At 30.0% G+C, this 22,819-nt stretch overlaps 1 protein-coding gene across 2 annotated transcripts in view; it reads left to right on the forward strand.

Annotated features, from left to right (window-relative positions):
• The first annotated feature begins 8,986 nt into the window (after positions 1–8,986).
• Positions 8,987–22,819, forward strand: part of LOC132945965 (ABC transporter G family member 20) — a 53,588-nt gene continuing 39,755 nt past the window's right edge. The window contains exon 1 of one of the 2 annotated variants that reach the window (XM_061015819.1): positions 8,987–9,146. Coding sequence is in view for 1 of the 2 variants with exons in the window: in XM_061015817.1 (XP_060871800.1) it covers positions 13,063–13,115 (53 nt within the window). In the remaining variant the exon portion in view is untranslated. Of the gene's footprint in view, positions 9,147–12,727; positions 13,116–22,819 lie in introns of those variants that run through there. The other variant, XM_061015817.1, reaches the window with a different exon arrangement.

Below are 22,819 nucleotides of genomic sequence, written 5' to 3' on the forward strand. Positions count from 1 at the left end.
GATTGTAATTTAATTTAATTTAATTCAATGGAATGTATTATAATATTATTATAAATGTGTTTATTAATGACTATACATTAAATACCTTCTGAACTATTATTAAACTTTGGAATTTTTACTGAAAAATAAAATAATTAACAATATAATCATGTTTTTTTTTAAAAAAAACCCATACCAATATTGTGCACAAATATTTGTTAACTATAATAATATAGTATATTTGTGTATTTAATATTAGATTCTGAGCGAAGCGATGAATGTATTTCTATATTTAAATCATAATTGCATGTAGGTACGGACATCGAGCTCAGGTGACAAGAAGTGAAGAAAACTCGAGTAAAAAAATCATTACTAAAAAATACAGATTGAGTTAAGTTTACAAGTGGTATCATGTATGCATTATCATACATGGTTAAACGAAATACTCAATATCAGTGAAATTTCTAGAATTTACTAAATTTTTACATCTAGGTTTTACCGTGTTGTATTATAGCTAGGTATTTTTTATGAATCAGTTAAAAAAACAAATATTTTGTTTCCTATTTTCCTGACGTGTTCCAATCATGTTAGACGAAACATAAAATATAACAGATAAAAGCGTTTTATCGGATACGTACTTACCTACTTAAAATTTTAATAAATAATTAATTCAAGACATACCTAATTATCTGTTCTGAGAATCACTATATGTTCCACGATTCGTTCCACAATTGTTATAAAAAATTCTAAATACGCATTTTTAATCCCATTAATATTTTTAAATAGTTCTATATTATAATGTTAATCGTTTGTTGTACACAAAGGAAGCTGTTTACATTATTATAATAATTTACTTTATTACGTAACAACACAACATAATAATATACTACTTGGCGAGGTATTGACGGTAAATTATTATATTAATTTTTGTCTTTTTTACTACACAGCATTAATATTTGTGCAGGTGCATACCTATACTGACTTATACGAACTGAGAAATTCACATATTATACGTAGCTTAATCGTAAACGGCATTCGTGTTGGCCTCATTATCTATCCCGCTCTAACAATCATTGTCCATTGGTAAAAAAACAATATTCTATACTTTTAACACAACACTATTCAATAATCATTAATAATTAAATTATCTTTGACTTATGCGATGTTATGCGTTTGCTCCTTGTCGGGACCACAGAAGTTTGAAAAAAGTATACTTAAGCCAATAAAATCGTAGGGAATTCCAAGATAATAATATATCAGTTAAACCTTTCTTTAAAAAATGATGTGGTTTCGATACTCTATAATTTATAGTACATTAATCGAAGTATTTAACCGTCTGTGTTGCAGTTATTATTTATAAAATTATACTCTACTGCGTCATAATTTGTTTTTTTTTCATATATATCGACAAGTGTCTACTATGTAAAGTGGTCAGATAAAATTTTATAAGATCCGGGACAACAAATTCCAACTTGACCTAACCATTATCTACTTTACGGTTTATCTTACCATTTATAATTATGCGTAAAATGTATTGCATTATACGCGTATTGGCACGTGGGATTACTTTACTACACCGATTGACGAGTTGACGGTAAACATATTATTTTCATCAACCGAAAATAATAAAAATAATATATTAAAATATATTTTACTTGGGTTAAAATCCGGGACTTTGTTATGTTACTGGTGAAACCAGGTAATAAGTCCAAATCAAAAGAACGTCTTCGGGGCACGAATTCTTTGAATTTCCATTCAAATGTCACAGTATGTCAAACTGGTTGCATCATGACGTATACGTTGGTCGTAATAACAGTAAAATATTGGACAAACCCAGACTCACCCTCGTCTACTATCTGCCTATGTATCTGTTGTGGTATTAACTATTATGATACAGTCGAGTCGCAATCACTTCGAGATGTTCTTATTATTTTAGGAACCTATCTCGAATTTAACTTAATCTTACCTCGAGGGAAATAAAAAAAAAATCGAGTTTTCGCGACTCGGCCGTATTCGCGTTAGGTATATTATTTAAATAACCAGTACTTATACTATACTGTATACAATATGTGTACAAGGCTAATTGATTTAAAAATTGACTTTTACAATGAGTCAATGACTCGAATAAAATAATATGATAAATAATATATATTAGTATATCAAAACGAATATCTAAGAAATTTTTAAATAACAAAAACGAGATAAACCATATGTAACCATACCATAGGCTGTAATATTACGTACAACAAAACTAAAGTGATTGTTATGGTAAAAATAGAAAAAATTTTAATTTAAATTGAATTTAAATAAAAATAATAATTTCTCTACATTATAGATAGCCAATTTATGATATCAAAAAATACCTCTCAGTTTACGAAATGCGATTATTTAATCACTACCGAATTGAAAATTAAATAGGTATACCTTTATAAAATTATAAATAAACCATTATAATTAATGAACTATGAGATTTAACAAGTAATTTAAAGTTGTTTACCATAAAATATAATACTTGTAATATTATTGTGTTTTTAATATTTTCCAAAACAGGAAGTAAATACTCGTAAATATTTTTCTTCGTTTTTTTCATTTAATTATTATTATGGTATAACCATAGCTGGATTTAGATTTAGAGGTTTAACTTATCCTTCTAAAAATCACCCAATTATAATAATTTTGTTCGTAAAATATTATTACTTATTTCAACCATCTAAACATTATGCTTGACAATGACATATTTATCACAGCGTATCACATTATTAAAAACTACCTAGGTATACTGATTGGAGAAGATATAAATTCATAATCATATTTTTTCCAGCACATTTTGAACGTTAATTTGACACTGTTAAAAATCATGTAGATACACTATCCGGCGCTGATATACCTAGGTACTTATCTTTTATTTTTCCAAACTGAATTGATTTGAACTTCTTTATCCTGTTCGTGTACTGTTTCAATATTTTATTTATTCAAATTAAGTTTATTATTATTAATCAGATACCTTTTTAATCATGTAAATATGTAATAATAAATTTAAAACATCTAAACTGATATGTTTCCTTTTATTAAATATACGAAGGTCATAACACATTACACAAATTAAAAACAAAAGTAATGGTAGGTAATCATAGAAAATTGCCACCATATGGGGGGGGGGGGAGGGGGTAGGTATCATTTGTTTTGTGAATGTTAAATTTCAATATAAATGCTTCCGTGGAAATTAACTCCATTTCGATTAAACGACATACATGTAATGTGTTAGACTGGCTATACATTTTTTTTACTCAATAGTCAATTGTAATAGGTTGTGTTAAGTATAATAGGTACCTTCATTATTATGATACAAGTTAACAAATTTAATAGCGTATAGGTACCCAGCTGTATTGCATTTCTGTTTCTTCAGAAAAATATTCAGAGCCATAGACTTGTAATTGATATTCACATGATAAGTGTGTTAACATAAATATATTATATTAAATAATATTCTCTCGAACATAAGAACTAAAATTAATTACTCTAGATGCAAATATTTTTACTGCTTATTCGCTCAACATAAAAATATGAATATTATAAAAATATAAAAGAGACGCTATTTTATTTTATTACTAGTGTTGCATAGGTATGTAAACATATCTTGCAGAAAATAAATTTGTCGAACATACTTTCACCATCATATCTGCCCCTTCCGTGTATACTTTCATTTATACGCATATTATTCGCTTTATTCTTATTGGTTTATACTTTATACATATTATTATTATTATTATTATTATTATACCAAAACATTGATAACAATTTTCGATAAATCAATCATACGCAATAATATAATATTTTTTTTTCAATTTTTTAAAATTTGTTTGACTTATGATACAATATTAATTATTTCTATGCATATTGATTATATATTCTTATCCTGTAATCATAATAATACATCATACTATCGTAAATAATTACATTTAGGTACCTACGTTTTTAAATTCTGAGCGAAGCGTCTTACAATAATGACGTGTACCTTTTAAAAGAAAATTTTTCAGTCTGTAATCTCTTTTTGGGACGATAAAAACACTTCAATCAGTTCTATGGTACTTTTCAAAATAATCAGGGAAAAACAATTCAGGGACGGAAAACAGTGACCTACTCAATGGTTAGGTACACTTGAAACTACCTACTACAGTGCACAGTGATTTTCTCTGGTTTTTATTTTTATTTTACAGTTGAGAAATATAAATAAATACAATATTACTCGTATTGAGTCAGTATCGGGTACATAATTTAGTATTTAGATATTTGCTCGGGCATATATTACTATCGGATTACCACAAATCGATACATTTTACATTATTCAATTTGGTTTTTATATTTTATTTATAATATTATAACGAGTCTAACGAACCATGAAAATTCAATAAATGATTACGAATAATAAACGGGTTTTATTAAAAAAAAAAAAAAAAATGTTTTATCAAAAACCTGTACTCTGAAATAATTTGATTGTTCATATATTTTAACTGCACCATCCAGGCATCTAATAAATATAAATTATAACACACTATAATGTAGGTATTGTACTAAAATCAAAACATTTTAAAACAGTAAAAACGTCATGAAATATAATCCGCAACATATTTAGTTATTAGTTTTTTTTGTTCCATTCAACGAAACCAAAATATTATTTTACTAGCAATATTTTCACTGCCGTTATGTAATAACTAATAACTAATAATATAAACAAACCGTGATTTCTGGTAAGTAATATTAGTATAATATTACAATAAACTCGAGTAAGTACGAGACATTTTCGTAATTTTTTTTTTCATATATCGATCTCATTGCATTAAATCAAGAAAAAAATGTATTCAACTAGGTGAGTGTCTCAATATTCTCTAAAATAAAATATCAAAAAAAATATTTTTAATGGTTACTCAATGTTACTCATATTCACACTGTTATAACTTTTCAGTTCAAATTACCTTGTTTATAAAAATTGACAAATCATGCTATATACAATATACATAATATTATATATATATAGATATTTGCCCCTTGTTACACAACAACTTTTTCCATTTTCTCCTTTTCAAAAAATAATAATTACCAATCAAACAAGGAGTTTTTTTTTCAATTTTAGTGAGCCTTCAAAACAATCAAGTTTACTATTTGGTTTTCAATTTATATTGAATTTGAATTGATTATTTTATGTTTAATATTGTAATTTCAAATTTGTAGTGTATGCCTACACTTCAGTCATTAAATTACTTTTTATTTGCTTCCACCAATTATAAATTTTTCATTGGGTTCATTTCACCGGCCTCGGCATTACTTCATTTTCAATCAAAACTGCAGTATCCGTTTATGCAGCAGATCGTATGATCGTTTAAAATGTAAAACCGTGCTGTGTTTAATTTAATATTGAAAACGCAATTCAGTTATCAAAAACAATCTTATAGATATTAAAATGTAAGTAACAAAGCTGTTTAAAGGGTGAAAGTTTGGCTTATTTTAAAAGATAAACATTTTAAACCATAATTTAATGTATACTGCAGCGAATAATGATAACAACCGACTTCAATGTCAACAAAACTCTTTTCTACATATTTTATATTTAGAAAATAAATATAAAAGTCATATACATAATACATATTGACATTTTGTTATAAAATATTATATCAGTTTAAAACGATATTGATAAAACAAAAAATCAATTACAGCCAATTTTTTTTTTTTTATTAATCGATTTCTGATTTCATGCATATTTAGTGGTTATCAAAATTAAAAAAATATATATAAATAATTTTGAGTTAACAATGCCGTTTATTCCCAATTGTATCGAAATTTCTGTTTTAATAATTGGTTTTCATTAAAAACTTTAACTGAAAGTTTAAGTTTTTTCTTATTTTTTTCAGAACGTCTTAAAGTCCTGGTAAACTTACATAATTAGTGTGGTTAGGTTAGATTATATACATTAAATATTCTCCGTCTGCGTTGAGCATAATAATTTAACTCAAATCGTTCTTCATTTTAGAATCGTCACGAACGACAACAGAACCTTTATTATATTTCTCTGATTAGCCTGAGGCAGGTTAATCTGGTCGAACTCGTTAGCTACATCTCCTTTAAATTATGTCAAATGTAATACCGTAGTCCCAAATCTCAATAGACATCAAATCTAAAAAAACTCAAACTTACAAAATATAATGGTCTATTATTTAAATTGTATTTTCTTGTGTTCGACTTTTTAATTAAGCTACTTAAAAAAACAATTTTTAAAACTATAAGTAGGTATTTTAAGTTGAAATTATTGTTTTTATATAAAATAGAGTTGAATAATATGTTATGTACATATTAAATGTTATATGAATAAAATTATTATATTACTCATATTTTGTTCATGAGATAATTGTTTGATTAAAATAATGTAATTGTAAGCTCCTCGAAATTTTAGTCGTGGTGTAATTATTTGAATAAACCGCCATGAAATAAAAACTAAATTAATTATAAACTGCAGGACTGGAATAAGGGTCTAATGAAATAAGATTCGGCGATAAAATGGTGAGGGGAGGGCTACATTAAATAATTGTGGTTAGGAAATCATTATGATTTACAGTAAATACTTTTGTCAGTCGAAAGCGGATGCTCATAAGAAGGACGTGATTTATGACCTGCGGAGAATAATCAAACAGCTGGTGAACATGCAAGGATTACTACTGAAGCTTCTGGAAAGGCAACCAAGAAAAGTTTACGCATCTGGCATCTTATCACTTATCAAAAGATGACGTTTTTCGATGATATTTTATTAATATTATTATAACAATTAAATTGTGTGGAAATTAAATTCAATGAATAAATATTAATATATAATACATTTATTATATTAATATTATGATCTAAACAAACCATTCATAGGTAATAATTATTTAACTTGTTTACCTATCAAGTGACACTGCATTTTATTACGAAGTAAGTACCTATTGGTAGGCAGGGGCATCGACTTTCGCGCGTTTGTTTGTACAAAATTGTTGTTTGTCGGAAAATGATAATTTCATACAAAAGTTTAACAAAACACATTCAACGCACTATCCACAGACACTAAGTGAAATAATATGTATATACGACCGGCGCTAATCAATGGTTGAGTTATTAGTCTGAAAAAAAGAGTAAATGCGCAATTAACCTATTTTAGTTTTTAAGAAAAAACTTTCATAAATGCACGCAGGTAGGTACTTTAGCGGTTAATTAATGATAATATTATTGGCCCATATTATATCTGTATGGGTACAATAGAAGAAAAAGTCGAGTCGTAATAATCAAGGCTTATTCAACCACTAATATTTTAGTCCACGAGCAATTTTTGTAATATCCTCGAGGCAGTATTCATAGCGTATGTATAAACATCTGCAGTAGGTATTGAAAACATTTTTTTAATTTTTTTATTTCAATGCGCATACTGTACATTATAACGTGCATAATAGTATGTATAGACTAAAAGCCGAGTAAAAAATCTTTCAGTTATTTTACTTGTCTATATAATAATTGAATGACATACCTGTGGATGGTGTAGTTTTTTTTTTGTTTAAATATACAACAGCACTACGTCATTTTTTATTTTCGTTAAATATAAAACTATATGTCATCGTTTGATTTTTCTGAAACCGACTTGAAACGAGATTATTTAACATTGACTACAAAATATTGTTTTACCTATTCTCGAGTAACGCATAGAACGAGATAATAGAATCGTACAAAAACACATGATAGGACAAAGGTGCTTGTTGTAAAATTAAAAATTGAATGAATGAAATATGCGTTAAAACGAAATATGTAATAAAATAATATAATACACATATAACCTTAAACCTTTAATTAGTGAACAACCTTTAATTGGCACAGTGATGTTTGAGAATACAATAAATAATGATTACGCGTTAAACAATTGTCAAGAAAATGCAACCATGAGTTTAGTTTTTATTATCATATTGTGTGCGTTAATGGTAACCGCTGAAATGATAATATTTAAACACATTATTATTACATATGTTATATAATAACGAAATGTTAAATTTAAACATTTTTTTTGCCATTTTTTTTTTATCGACGATAAATTTAGGAGACGTTACGGAAGTTACCTCAGACCACTGAAACATATTATCATAACATACACAATCACCGCAACTACACTGACCGCTGCGAGCTGCAGAATATCAGACTTTCTCGACTTTAATAGCTCTAGCTGTAGTTTACGACCCACACGTGCATATATACAGATAGATAGGTACTATGTAATAATCATTGTCGCGTAACTGATAACGGACGACGCGTCAGAAAAATTATTTGACGGTTAAAATCCAGATCTGCAGTCCTTGACGTCAAATTTGGTACCTAAATTGGAAGGGTTGAAACAAAAATAAAAAAAACGTACATAACCTACCTGTATACCTACCCGCAATATATTTCTCGCATGCAAATAATATAAAATGCGACCGCCGCCGTTTAGTTGTCACGCAAGCAGCGATCATTAATAATTATTATTATTACAATTTGTCAAACTATGGCGTGTACACTATTATACATATTATATACTTACATGATAAGTTATTTCTTTGAGCGTAAGCGAATTACTGAATTATTAAATTGTACGCATATATGTAAATAGTTCCAACCAATAGGTCAATCGGAGCCCGCGGGAGTTTATCTCAGAGCAATATAATTTGTTAAGACAGAACAATTATAATACACTGCTGCAGTGTAGCCCACGGTTGCTACACTGAAAATATAACACTTTAATAATAATAATAATTATAATATTATTATTATTGCGATAAGAGTTAACTCGTGTTCGCTAGATATTATACACGGACAAATTAATACGAATCAAATTAGTCATGTTAGCACATTGCGATGCACTAAAAAAATTCTTACCGGCAAAATATAATAATAATAATAATCGTTTTACCATAATAATGTTATAGTAGTGAATTTATAGTGTGATTTTGACCGTGTTAAAATGTATTGTTCATTCGCAAAATGTTTGAGACAATACGATGAAGTAACACGAGTTTTTCGTTTGTTCTGTTTTTTCCTCAATGTAAATTTAATATAGTGCGTGCACGACAGTTTTTAATTCGCATAGTACGTACACGTTACGCATTTAATTCAACAATATCAAAGTAAGTGGTATATCGCAGGCGTATTGCATATCTGAAATAGTCTTAATCTCACATTTGCTTTGATATCCAATATTCTTGCGAGAAAATCTCGAAACACTCAGAAATTTTGCAAATTGTACTCTTAGTTTCAAAAAAAAAAACACAACAATGTCTTTTGTGTCATGAATATTATTTTCCATCAAAAGTTACAACGGTCACAGTGATATTATTCTTATATGATTCGTCATGACTACACAGTCGCAGATATAAAAAACTTGATGATTACATGTGAATTAGTTGAATTATAATGCAATATACATCATAATTAATTTAACATTCTTTTTTTTTTTTACCTATCTCAAACGATTTTACGATGAAATCCGATTGATTTTTAATAGTAGTTGACTAATATGTTGCACTGTGACCGCGTGTTATCACTGACACTGTAGTGATGCCTTATTTTAATATGATAATATCATAGATATAACAGATAGGTACAACTTGAATAATTATCTATATATTTTGTAAAAAGGAAAACTTACAACCAAATAGGTACCTACTTATGTAGATGTAATATTTACACAATATTATCTCTGGCGTATAATTTTAAATAAGATCATGATTTATTTCCTACGTGCAAATATCAATCAAATTACAACAACGGTATTTTAAATGTAAATATTAAAGCTTAAAGCGTTCAATTCCCTAATAGTTTACGAACTTTATATTTTCGGCCAAAGTGCGACCCTTGCCCTTTTTTACCATGTCCGTTTTCTACCAAAGGTTATATTCCGATTTCCACAATTTTTTTGTTTATTGTTTTAGATATTTTTTGACTATTTTTTATATACCGTATTATTATTATTTCATTGCGACCGGAAACCTAAGAAGCCTGACCGCAGATGCTGACAAAAGCTTCAGTTGACGTATGGATTTTCGAATTGATGAGTAACTGTGTTGTTTGCGTTTATTGTACAATGTCTGAAAATATTGAACTGATAACGTGTAACAATGATCATAATATATAATGCTAATTTATAATAATTTTACATTTATCCATGACTGTATATATCTCAAAATATCATTACACGATGTAGGTTCTAGAAAAAAAAAGTCTTATATTCGTATAATATTAAGACTTGTAATTAACGAAATGCTTACAATTTTGTACTTTTTATAAAATTTAACTTTATAATTTAATATACTTGGACGCTTAGTGATCTTGATATGACATAGAGATTATACGAAGTGAGGTGAGCTGAAATCATTATAATGTTCGATGGATGTTGGTTCGAGAATTCTCAACAAATATATAAAATAATAATATAAACATTTTTTTCTGGCAGAAATTGAAGTATATAACCTTTGAAGGTGAGGGTCAATTTTGAGGAAAACTGTTACGCGCCTCTAGTGAATACTGAATAACGATGACGGAGAGTACTCTATAACATAGTTTTAATAATTGTATTGACTATTTGATTGTTATCCTTATATAATACTATAATAGACATTTTTAAATTACTTAAATGTATACCTATTACCTATCGTGTGGCACGCATAGAATTTTATTTTACAGTTTTTCTATTGCGTTTAATACACAATTTGCGACTTTTGGATACTATAATAGAGACATATTTTGATGAGCAAAAATATAATATAATATAGATTGAATTAAATAATTCCGTTTTAAGATCTGAGTTAAGCGATACAAGGCTATCCGTATGATGTTATCGGATATAACATTCATGGCATTTTAAAATTTGGTTGTCAACAGTATTTCTTTAGAGATTTAAGGTTTCAACTATGGTGATTATTTATTTTTTTAATTTTGATAATAATATCACTCTAGATGCACATGTTCAAGATTGGTTATAATAAGAAAACTACACATACGACATATTTCCATAGGTTTGTGCAATACTTACATGACGTTTAAAGTTATTGATCGTTAATGATTTTTACCAGTAACTCTTATAACGGTTTTCTAAGAGTTCCACTTAGGGTCTGTTATTTGACCGACACGAATATTATAGTATTTCATCAAGATCAAATTGTTAATAAATAATACACCACCTTCCTGTGGCGAGGTGAGCTAAACTATATAGACATGCCACTTACCGCACTTGATCATGGTGTCCGAACATTTTTTTATACCTACCTACCTACTTGGTTATGCGCATACCTAGGTTCATTTTGATCGTAATCGAAAACAATTTCATCCGTAGATATTATCCGTGCAGTTGTAGTACCAGCTATTATAGGCGGCCTATAGCGCTTAAGATTATTGATCGATACAAATACGAGTGGTTTGATTATTTTCATTGAAAACCTAAAGTCTTATATTATTGTCGTATCTGCGTATGTGGGTACAAATTTTGGTCGGTATGAGATCCGCGAGTTTTGTCTGCAATAAGCATTATTTCGTCAAATGTATCATTACGATATCGACACGGAGTTACGCAAGTATAATATGTAGGTAAAACAACTACTCTAAAATAGGTCTTTATAGTTATATAATAATAATATATCAAACTATTAATGTTTTAATATGCAAGGCTAATAGTATTATATTTGCAAGGTGATGAATTTATCTGTTTTACGATGAAATATTCTTTATATATTATAATAATATTGCAAAATCACGCGAATTACCTAAGCAATTTGTATCACCGCAGCGCCAACATAGGTCACCGCTATAAATCCAGCCTAAAAAGTGTGTAGAATATATATTATATATGCTTGCCTCTGCAGTTACCTGCAGAACCTCCACGTATTTTGATCCTTATTGCTGTTTTATTTTTAACTTGTAATCATTTCGTCCTTCTTGATACATAATAATAATATTTATAAGTATATAGGTGCCGCAGTTATAATTTCAAACGTGTTCATATTAATTGTAATATTATTACCAACCCGATCCGCAACAGTCGGCCGGAGACCGCGTAAAGACGGGCTTATAATAATATCATTATATTAGATAGGTAGGTATAAAATATGTGTATTATAAAGTATATACAGCGTACGAAACATTCTAACGCGTATACAGCTCGAATATCGGATGTTACGACTACGTCGATGATAAGTCGTTTGTGATAAAATATAAAAGAGAAAGAATGAAATGAAGAAAATAAAAAAAAGCGAACGCGCGTTACATTATTATTATCACTACCATTATTATTATTAGTTATTACTATTACTATTATGTGGGACCATCGTCGAATGTCGTCGTAGGAATGTCGCACGTGAACCGGTACACCCGGTCGACCTTCCTGGGCGAGCGCGCGCGCACGTACCCGATGTTCGGAGGACGGTGCCACCACGAAGAGTGAAAACGAGCTCGCTCGAGACCCGACACACACACACACACACAAACACAAAATATGCAACTCACACACACAAAATATACGACATCTTACACACACACACACACACACACACACACGCCGATAGATATTATTACGCGTGCGAATAATACGCGTTCGCCAAACTCGTAGCGCCTCTTATTGCTATAATGTGAATTATATATTATTCTTCCGGCACCAACCCGCTGCAACCTGTGGACGACGAAGGTGGCGGCGGTGGCGGTGGAGGTGGCGGTGGCCAAGTCTGCACAATCGTTTCACTTACGTCGCGTCGGTGACTCGTGCAGTGTGAGCGTGAATGCAGTGTGCGTTCGCGTCGAAACGTAAAAATAAAACAATAACACAATAATATTATAATATTATAACGTCGGAAACACGTCCGCACGCGACGTTCAAACGTTATCGTAATAATTAGTTTTTCTCCTGTTTTTTTTTTTTTTTTAAATTTTCTTTCGGCATTTTCGTTTTTTCTCTTTTATCTACATATACTATTATTGTATAAGATAATTCGTGGTCGACACGCGAGTCGCTAAGGTTCGCCACACGTATACGGCGAAAACGACGACGACGACGACATGGACGACAAGGATAAGATACGGAAGATGTTCAGCTGGAGCACTAGTCTCACGTGAGTACACGAAAACACGTCATTCCGTCCGCGACACCACGGAAAACAGCCCCTACCAGTGTACCCCGTGTTGATTAGGAAAATATCGATAGGTCCTAGTCATTAGGTATACCGTCATTCAACAAAGTGTCGCAGTGTGCCGCGAGTCGTAAAGGCGCCTTTGCGACAACCGTGTTTTTTGCGTGTCGTCGCCGGTCGTTCAAGTCTACGCGCCATCAGCGGCTGTCCGATTGCCCGGAGAACGGGGCGACGGTCCCTCAAATTTGACCCTGAACAACATTATATTACTCGTAGGTGCAGGGCAAAATTTGAATAGTTGATTTTCTGATTTGAGAAACTGTGTTCAATGATTAGGCCGTCGCCCCCCTGCAGCAGTCTCGGGCAGTCTTATATCGTGTACACCATATTATTTTGTTTACGTTTGCCGTCGTATGACAGCCACTGGCTCGGGATCTTCGCGGCGACATCATTAGATGTTGTAAATATAATAACATACACAACTATATATTATCATAATGATGTATCCCGTGTATAGCTGTTGTTTTCCAACCTTTGTTATTCGCAGCAGCCGTACGGTGGATTAACATTATTATTTTTCACGTGAAATGGATTTTTTCTTCTTTCTTTCCCGTTTCACACGCAATGTTACGACCGCACAGTGGCTATAACCTAACCGTGGTTACGCAACCGAAGAAGAAATCGACGGTGGCAGCGGCGGCCGCGCTAGTATATTATGGCCAGTGGCGATGGCCGGCAAAGGGGGACAACCACCGCGAATACCGGTTTGTTACGCCACGGACGACGAGCGCTCCCACCGCCACTGATGCAGTCGCCTGCACGCGCGCCGGCCATCGGGAAAGCTGGTTTCGGGGTGTCGGCCGTGAGACCTGATCGTTTTTTATAAATACTATGTTTTTTTTTATCGTGTGCTGAACACGTCGATTAACAATAATAATATTAATAATAATAATAGATAATAATAACTAGTAATAATAATCGATAATAATGCGTCGTGCGTTTCTTATGTACGTATTACATACTCGCAGCAATTAAATAGGTATAATATAAAAAAAATATTGTATTTATTTTAAATCTTCGACGTTAGTGTGTTACCGAGCGAATGCAATCGGAGTTCCGGAAACGAGAAAAAGAATAAATAAAAAATACACCTCACGAATAGATAACTAACAATACACGTGGTCATAAAAAATTGCCTACACTAGTAGTTCTACGGCACTATGTTGTTTTTGTCAATTATTTTTTCATGTACCGTTTTATTACAATAATAATATTATAGGTAGGTACCTACTAATATACCTGGAGTTACATTAATCCGATGTTTTATTTATATAATAATATAGTATTAATATTCTATCAACTCTCGACGTTCGCCGTCGCGTTAAACTATTCAGTCATCTACGACTTTCATTCGCATACATAATAATATTATTCTATTATGTTATTTTTTGGCAAACTATAGCGATGCAAAATAATAAGCCCATTATGCACATAGTCAAACATGACGCGTCTGAAACATACCAATGGCTTTAATGAGAATTTGAACCGTCAAAATGTTGATAAAAGACGTAATAAATCCAACTTTTCAGTTGACAATCTATTGCTATATTTTATTATACCCATCACCGGAAGCTGACTGACTACTTATTTGTGTCAAGGTCAATTCGTAACGATACAAACATTCAACAACAATAGTAAAATCCTACATAACTTTTGTACGGAATTTTGTTTTATCATAAAATATAATAATAAATTAAAATACGAATTTTAGTTTTTTCTTATCAGTTTCCGATGATTATGGATTATTTAAAATTTGTATGTACAACCCAACCTTTAAATAATAAATCTCAATTAAACCATACATATAATACTCATAGTAGTACACAATATTTTACCATAAGATTTATTTCAGTACCCACAATAAGTCAATAGTTATCTTAATATTATATTTATAATTTAGTGTAGGTACCTACCTTATTATACAATAAATACAGAACTTACAACCTTGCAATGAATGGTTCAATGATTTGAACTATTGTACAAGTACTGTTAGATTCATTTTAACTTTTAATAATTTTAATTAAAATTGTCCAGTTATCTGTGATCAGTAGTTTGGTCTTAAAAAATAGGTATTCCGTATTCCTTTGGGTAGTTATGGTAGTTTCTACACTCCTGAAGGTCAGATCTCGTAAAAAGTGTCGTAATACCTATAAATTGAAACTTGAATATTATGTTTATATTTTGAATGTACCTTTTCAACATAACATATAATTGTGTTTATTATAAGTGCACGTTAGGTATACCGTGGTAAATTATTTATAATTTATGTTATCATTGTTACATTAATATAATACTGCAAAATACTTCTTAAACATAACAATCAATTATTAAACAAAATTCCAACGATTTAACAGAATTGTATGATTTAAATTGAATGCAAAACTCTAGCCATAGCTACTAAAATATTCACACATTGTTGAGATGTATGTAGTGCTCGTTCATTTGATTAAAATATGTAATATACGTTATTCGATAACGGAAGACGATTCAAAACTGAACGACTGAAAAAAAGTGAACGTAAGTGAAAGGGTAAAAAAGATAACGAAACCGAAACCTTAACAATTCATTTTGTAGGAAGGAGAATAATGATATCAAATAAATAACATAATATTATACATTTATGCTTACCAATGTACTTATACTTAAGTATAAATATTAAGATAATTAAAAATAAATTGATAATAATCATAATATTTTTGGATTTACAGTATCTTATAGGCTGGTTAATAAATACAATATAAAACGACCAAAATTAAATAATTCAATTTCATGATATTTTGAGTCACGGCTTGATGTTTGTATATTGAATGCTAACTTATAATGACATTTAATGTGGTAAACGTCGTCCTTTATAGTTATTTTGATTTTTCTTGATAATATAATATATTGATTTGGTACGTTTTATATAATATTATGATATTTTCTTCTTAAGATCCAATTCGTCTTCGAAATACTGTCAGCAAAAATTGCACTACTAGAATCGTCAACTAATGTTGTAATGTTTATCTTTATTAAATTTAATAAAAATCTGTCACCAACCAAGTCCAGATTTGTGTGCCTTTACATAATATAATACAATAAATTAACCGAATATATGCAGCTTTCAGTGGTGAAAAATGAGAGCGATTTGTAAAACATGGCGAGTTCGTAGAAAAAAAAATATATTGCCCATATAAAAGCACATTTTAGAGATTATGTAATATTTATCGTATTTATCAAATATGAGTGTATTATTTTGTAGAAGCCCGTGTAGAAAAATCGTATATTTTATCATTTTCACTGTCAATTTTTTTCTTCTCGTTTTAAAGGGGATGAGATATTTCGATTCATTTTTCATCTAATCGTCTACTCTATGATTTGTGTTAAGAAAATGTCTACGTCGGTTTTCCTATAATACAACAGCCATCCGCATGGTAATGTGATTTCATACATGACGTTTGCCTAAAAACTAATAAATGTATTATGGACATTGGCAATCAACCATGAATTATAGACTCTCTTGATAATGGATACAAGCGTTTAATTTACTTTTGTAAATACACACTATATGTCTATATCCTCATATCGATATATACGCGACAACGTCTAAACGCATACCTAGTACCTACATACATTCTACATGCTGACTTTTGATAAGTTGAAATTTGTTTTTATCTTAAGTTATCGATATACAAGGTTTCGACGGACATGCTAAAAATTGTTGATTTTTTGTTCACAATTATTATTATGAAAGGTTAATTCGGTATAGTTTAAAAAAAAATTAAAATAAATATAGAAATATAAAAAAATTCCTAGCTTTATCTCGAGGTCAAATTTATTGTATTCGTCAGAAATCGTCAGAAATAACACCTGCGCCTGTATGATTTGCGTCGAACACATAATATGACCATATTTTATTTTGTGTATTCGAATCTATAATAATATAAGAACTTAACAGGTACAAATACTAACGGAAATCGACTTATTAGTCCTGTAGTGAATGTGTACATCATAAATTTAATCAAAATGGAAATCACGAAACATATAAAACGCATAACTAAAAACGATCTCTATCTCAACACAATATTTGTCAGAGTTTTATGTTAGCTCGATCAAACTAATATAATTATATAAAAGTATATAAAAGTAGATACATATTATATGTTATGTACACACTATTTGAGTATGAAAATATAAATATAATATGTACCATAACTATTAATGATTGTACAATGTTTATAATAATATGTTAGACATATATAATATTATATTATATACACGCTTCAAAAAAAATAATATAAGTATTGTAAGTAGTCGTAATGATTCGAAATCACTATAAAACGACCTTCGTAGATTATTCCGTAGGTACCTACTGACGTAATCATTCATAAATGAAATCGAATACATATTATTATCAATCACCAATCAGCCTGAGAAAATGATATTGTTTTACCTAAAAAAAAATGATTTAATTTTTCTTATTAAGTGTACGGATAATGACTAAAAGATAACGATTGTACAACGGACGTTACGTTTATAATTTAAAAACAAAAATGATCAACCTTTTTAACGTTATCATGGCAATATTAAAAACAAAACCTATAACGTCTTATTAACCGTTTTGGAATCTACCTAAATGTTATTAAATTTATTTTTTATACCCATCCATAGTATACTTATTGGACATTAAGGACTTTAAGATTATAATATTATATTATGCTCAGCATCTCCTTGTTTAAACGACACAAGTCACGTTAATATTTTCCGTGAAATCACTATTCATTGAAATGTGTGTATGTGTGTGTGTTGTTAAAATTAATACAAAACAGAACAATGATAATGTAGGTCAGTAGACAAATATTCTTTTTACAATTTCTTCTAACCATTTCATCTTTTACATGTAGGTATAATATGTCAGTATTTTCTATAATGTGTTCATGTAAGTACCTAATTATAATCATATTTTTAAACCACAATACAGACATCAAATTTATTTGAAAAAAATCAAATAATAATTACTTAGAGCGTCCTTGCTTGTTTTGATTTAATTATAATACTCTCTTATAGTAACACATACATATTATTCTATTATATAATTGCCATTTGCTGATTGCCCTAAATTATAAAACACGTTTTTATTGATTATAAATCTACATTAGGTAAAACCTTCATTTATTTTAGTGGTTTCTTTTTTTATATACTTTCGTCAACTTAATACAAAATGATATACTATATTTATTTTACTTAACACATCAAAGTTAAGTAATCTATACTTAAATTATGATTATCTTGTAAAATAAAAATATGGTTTTCTGAAATAGGATGTTTGTGAAATTGTTTTCTTCTGATTTTCGTAATATTTTGTATTTTTTACATATATAAAGATGTACTGACTGTTATATTATTTTAATAATTGTGTGTAGGGTGTAACAAAAATGTTAAGGTTTTTTTTATTTGTTTGTTTTTATTTTTCTGTTTCAACATCAAGTTGATTTTCAAGTCACATCGTTTAAGACATTTACGTTCAAGTCATAATATCAACTGCTGTGTTTTTTAATTTGTTATTTTTAAATTAGTCAAATTAAATTTAAACTAACATTATAATTTTAATGTCTAATTTAAAATGAAATGTGTATTTTTATTGACTTTATTAATTACAATTTTAAAAAAATCATGCTAAAATCAATACATACTGACATTAAACGTGCGAGAAAATTTAACGAGTTATTTGCAAGCGTATTGTAAGGTTATTTTACGATAACATGACTGAAAATAATAATATAACTTGAAGGTTAGAAATATTATTATTATTTTAATAAACGATCGCGGTAATAACGTAGATATTAAAATATATAAATGCTGTATTCATATTATTTCATTCCCATACCAGGTAACTAAAATATACCACTTATATGCCAGATAATTAAACGAGTAAATGGCCTACAGTATACCTACCTAATACGTATATTTTACTTCGATAAAAAATATAAATAAAGGTTGTACATGGATACACTTTAATGTATTAGTAAACACTGTGTTCGAAACCTTTTAAGAATGGATAGAGATACCTTCGCAATATTTGTTGTATATTCTAACAACTAATATTGTTGTATTTGTATAACATAATATACATTAAGCAACATAAGTATGTAACTGATGCATTTTGTAATTGTCGGAAAACAACAACTGAACAACGTTTAATTAAATAAACCAAAGGAATGTTTTAATCCAAAGAGATAATAAATAACCTTCGTACAGAACCACACTAAATATAAAAATAAATACAGATGAGGACATCCATTACAATAGATGTCATAATGTATGGTTTTATGATTTATTATTTTTATATACCTAAGAGTTAAACGTAATGAACATCATACACGGTAATTTGCAAAACGTCATCGAATTTGATTAACAATCGAATTATGGTCAAGTGAAATAATTGCTTTTGATTTACGTCAGACTAAAATATATAAAAGCATTTCCTCGTGGCAAACTAATACAATAATTTATTTAACAATTGAACCACGTTGAAGTATTAGTTTTTGGTCGGTTTTTCAATAATAGGTACTAAACATTTTATCACTGATAAAATAATGGACATCAATTAAGTTTTTAATTAATTTGAACATGTATGTGTACAAAATAAGTGTTTGGGTATACACTATATTATACTATACAGTATAATATATTACATAGGAAAATAATTGCGTACAATAAACTATATATTATTATATTATATGTGCACACGATATATTTAACTTTTAAGAACTTTTTTATGAACGTTATACATTATTTTTACACAACGTTCTAGAAACAATTAATGTTTCAGAAACTAATTTCTATTGCGTACGTTATAAATAAATAAATGATTAAACGATATTGTTCTTTAACTGCTACAACGGTTTATTATTATTTTATTTTTTGTTTATTGAAGTATAGTACGTTCCGAATGACACCTGAATAAACAACCGAAGACAAACACGTCTATGGTATATACCTACAGTACAATAATAAGGTATAATATAATAATATATATATGTATAGAATACCTACCGCATTACGACAGGGTCAGGGTCAATTATAGTACGGGCAATTTTATCTTTAACTCCTTGTTTTCAAAATTCTACACGCTTTTCCAGCGGTCTGCGCAGCAGCCGGTAGATAGGTATTTTCAAAATTATTTATACTACACCCATTACAGTGATTACAATAATAATAATAATAATGTACCTAGGTACTTGTAGTATAATATGTATAACATTTCAGCGAATGGCCGATTTAAATGGGTAAAATGTAGTATATGTTGTGCCTACACAGCAGCCGCAGCTGCTGTATTGACGGCGGTCAGGTAAATTTCAAAATAATATGTACCCGTGTGTATAAAATTAACGCGGATAATACTGTTCTACCTTTGGATTGGATTGAATTGCTTCTGATTGATCAGATCCGTTTTCAATTAATTCGTATAGGATATTAATATCATATTCTCTGTTACTAAAACCCGTATCTTTTTACTTCGTAGTCCGCTGCAGTGAACGTATAGGTATAATGCCATTGAATAAATATACAAATTCATATTAAATATATTTATATAGTCACATTCACATATAGTACATACAAACATAATATTACAATATATACATATTCAATCAATGGTAATACCTAAAAACTATTTTAGCCCAAAGAACTTGTTGGAGTACTTAATGCAGCGTTAAACGAAAAAAGGCGGGGAATTTGTGCGCCCCATATGACTATATTACAGTGTTGCATTTTGTGAAATTTGACCAACGAATTAATTTCATATTAATTTTACTTTTTTGAATACCAAAATACTATGAAATTGGAAAAGTTATTTCAGAAAATAATACGTCTTCAATTCATTATTGTCGTTTTCTTTATTCTCTATTTAACAATAATACGTTTAAAAAAAAAAAAAATTTGAAACCGTGCATGACGAATTACTTTCAGACGAAAAATGCACTGTATTAAGTTCGACGTCGGTATTTGAACTAAATTTTAACTCACGTAGTTTGTAATGTACACAAATTTATTTTATAGTATATTCGTGTGACGTTCGAAAACAAATTTCTACTCCTAAGAAAAGTATAATTAAAATTTGTTTGTTTCCAAATGCCCCGGTGTTTTTTATTCTATTTTATTTATGTATATTTTGTTTTAGAGGTGTATTAATTGTGTTTATATACTTTCGATAATCGTCATCTACTGATTTGTTCATTTATTGAAATACAATAATATTATTATCTTATCAAAACCGTCGTGGGGGGACCGCCAAAAGAATATTAAAACAGAATCATACGAAAACAAATAAAACATCACAAACTCGATGGCATGAGTCGGTGGCGAATGGGCCGACGGTCGTGATGATCGGCGGTTTGGCCGATTTCAAAACATGTTTACACGGACAAATGATAAATCATAATACGAAACGGCCAGCTCGCTGGTTGATGACCCCCAAAAATCGTAACGCCCGACGGTTTTTTTTTTTTGTTTTCGATATAATAACACGTGGACATAGTTCGTTAGGTAACATTATTATGGTCGCGGACGGTATCCGCGACACGCGTTTTCCACCGGTTCATCGTACGTCATCGATGGTAATTATTATTATTATTAATGCATATTCCGTCGTTCGGGGAAATAATATATTATACGGAATTTGTGCCACGTGCGCACCGCGTCGTTCGGAGGAGGACTTGTGTCATTATTTTTCGACATTAAACTAGAATAATAATAATAATATGTTTAATGCCAATATACATCATGATGTATATTATCCTATAATGTTTTCCAAACTTGTTTTATTTATTTATTTTTTTTTAATAGCTTTCTTTTACGGTTCGATGATTACAGTACAGCAATATCACGAACGACCATATAATAGTACCGCGGTTATGTGCGCTCGTAAAGTATATTTGGACTGAACGCCGCCGCCACCGCGTCTGACGTTAGGCGTCTTCGTTTTGTTTCACGACGTGTCCTCTCCCATCAAATAATAATGAGCACGGCCCCCCCGACAACCGTAAATATAATATTTTCTGGAGTTCGCGAAGGAGTTCGTGTGCCTAGCCAATGTCTTGACGAGAATATGCGATGAAGAAAAACAATAAGCATGTAGTGTCTTGTGATTCGCGAACCATGTGACACAATAAGGTTTTTGAACAAGCAATGCTCGGTATATATTATTATTATTATGATGAAGACCGACTGGTTCATGACTCGGCGCAAGTGTCAGCGTATGTTGCAGAGAAGCGTCTCAAGAATGGTCTCTCGCCCTCTCTGCGCCTTTTCGGGGTTCCGTGCCACAGAGGGGAGTGGGCAGTTATGGTTACTTAAAATGCCAATGTATCTGGCATTCCGGTTATTTATAATGTCATGTGAATAGAACGATTGTTTAAAATTAAAAAACAATACAGAGTACTTCGATTATGAAAAAAAAAAAACGTCTATTTTCCGTGGGCCACCCTGCAGTGTATATACGGGCATAGCGGAGTGCGAAGAACGCCGATCGCCGGACCGTTGCAACGATCACTACCGCGTTAAAAACCACTTTTTAAGCTGCGCAGTGTCTGCAGGTCTATTTGAACAGGCTGTATAATATTATACAACCAGCCTACCAGCCGCTG

This window comes from Metopolophium dirhodum, chromosome 5 (genome assembly GCF_019925205.1).
Source record: "Metopolophium dirhodum isolate CAU chromosome 5, ASM1992520v1, whole genome shotgun sequence".
Classification (NCBI taxonomy): Eukaryota; Metazoa; Arthropoda; class Insecta; order Hemiptera; family Aphididae; genus Metopolophium; species Metopolophium dirhodum.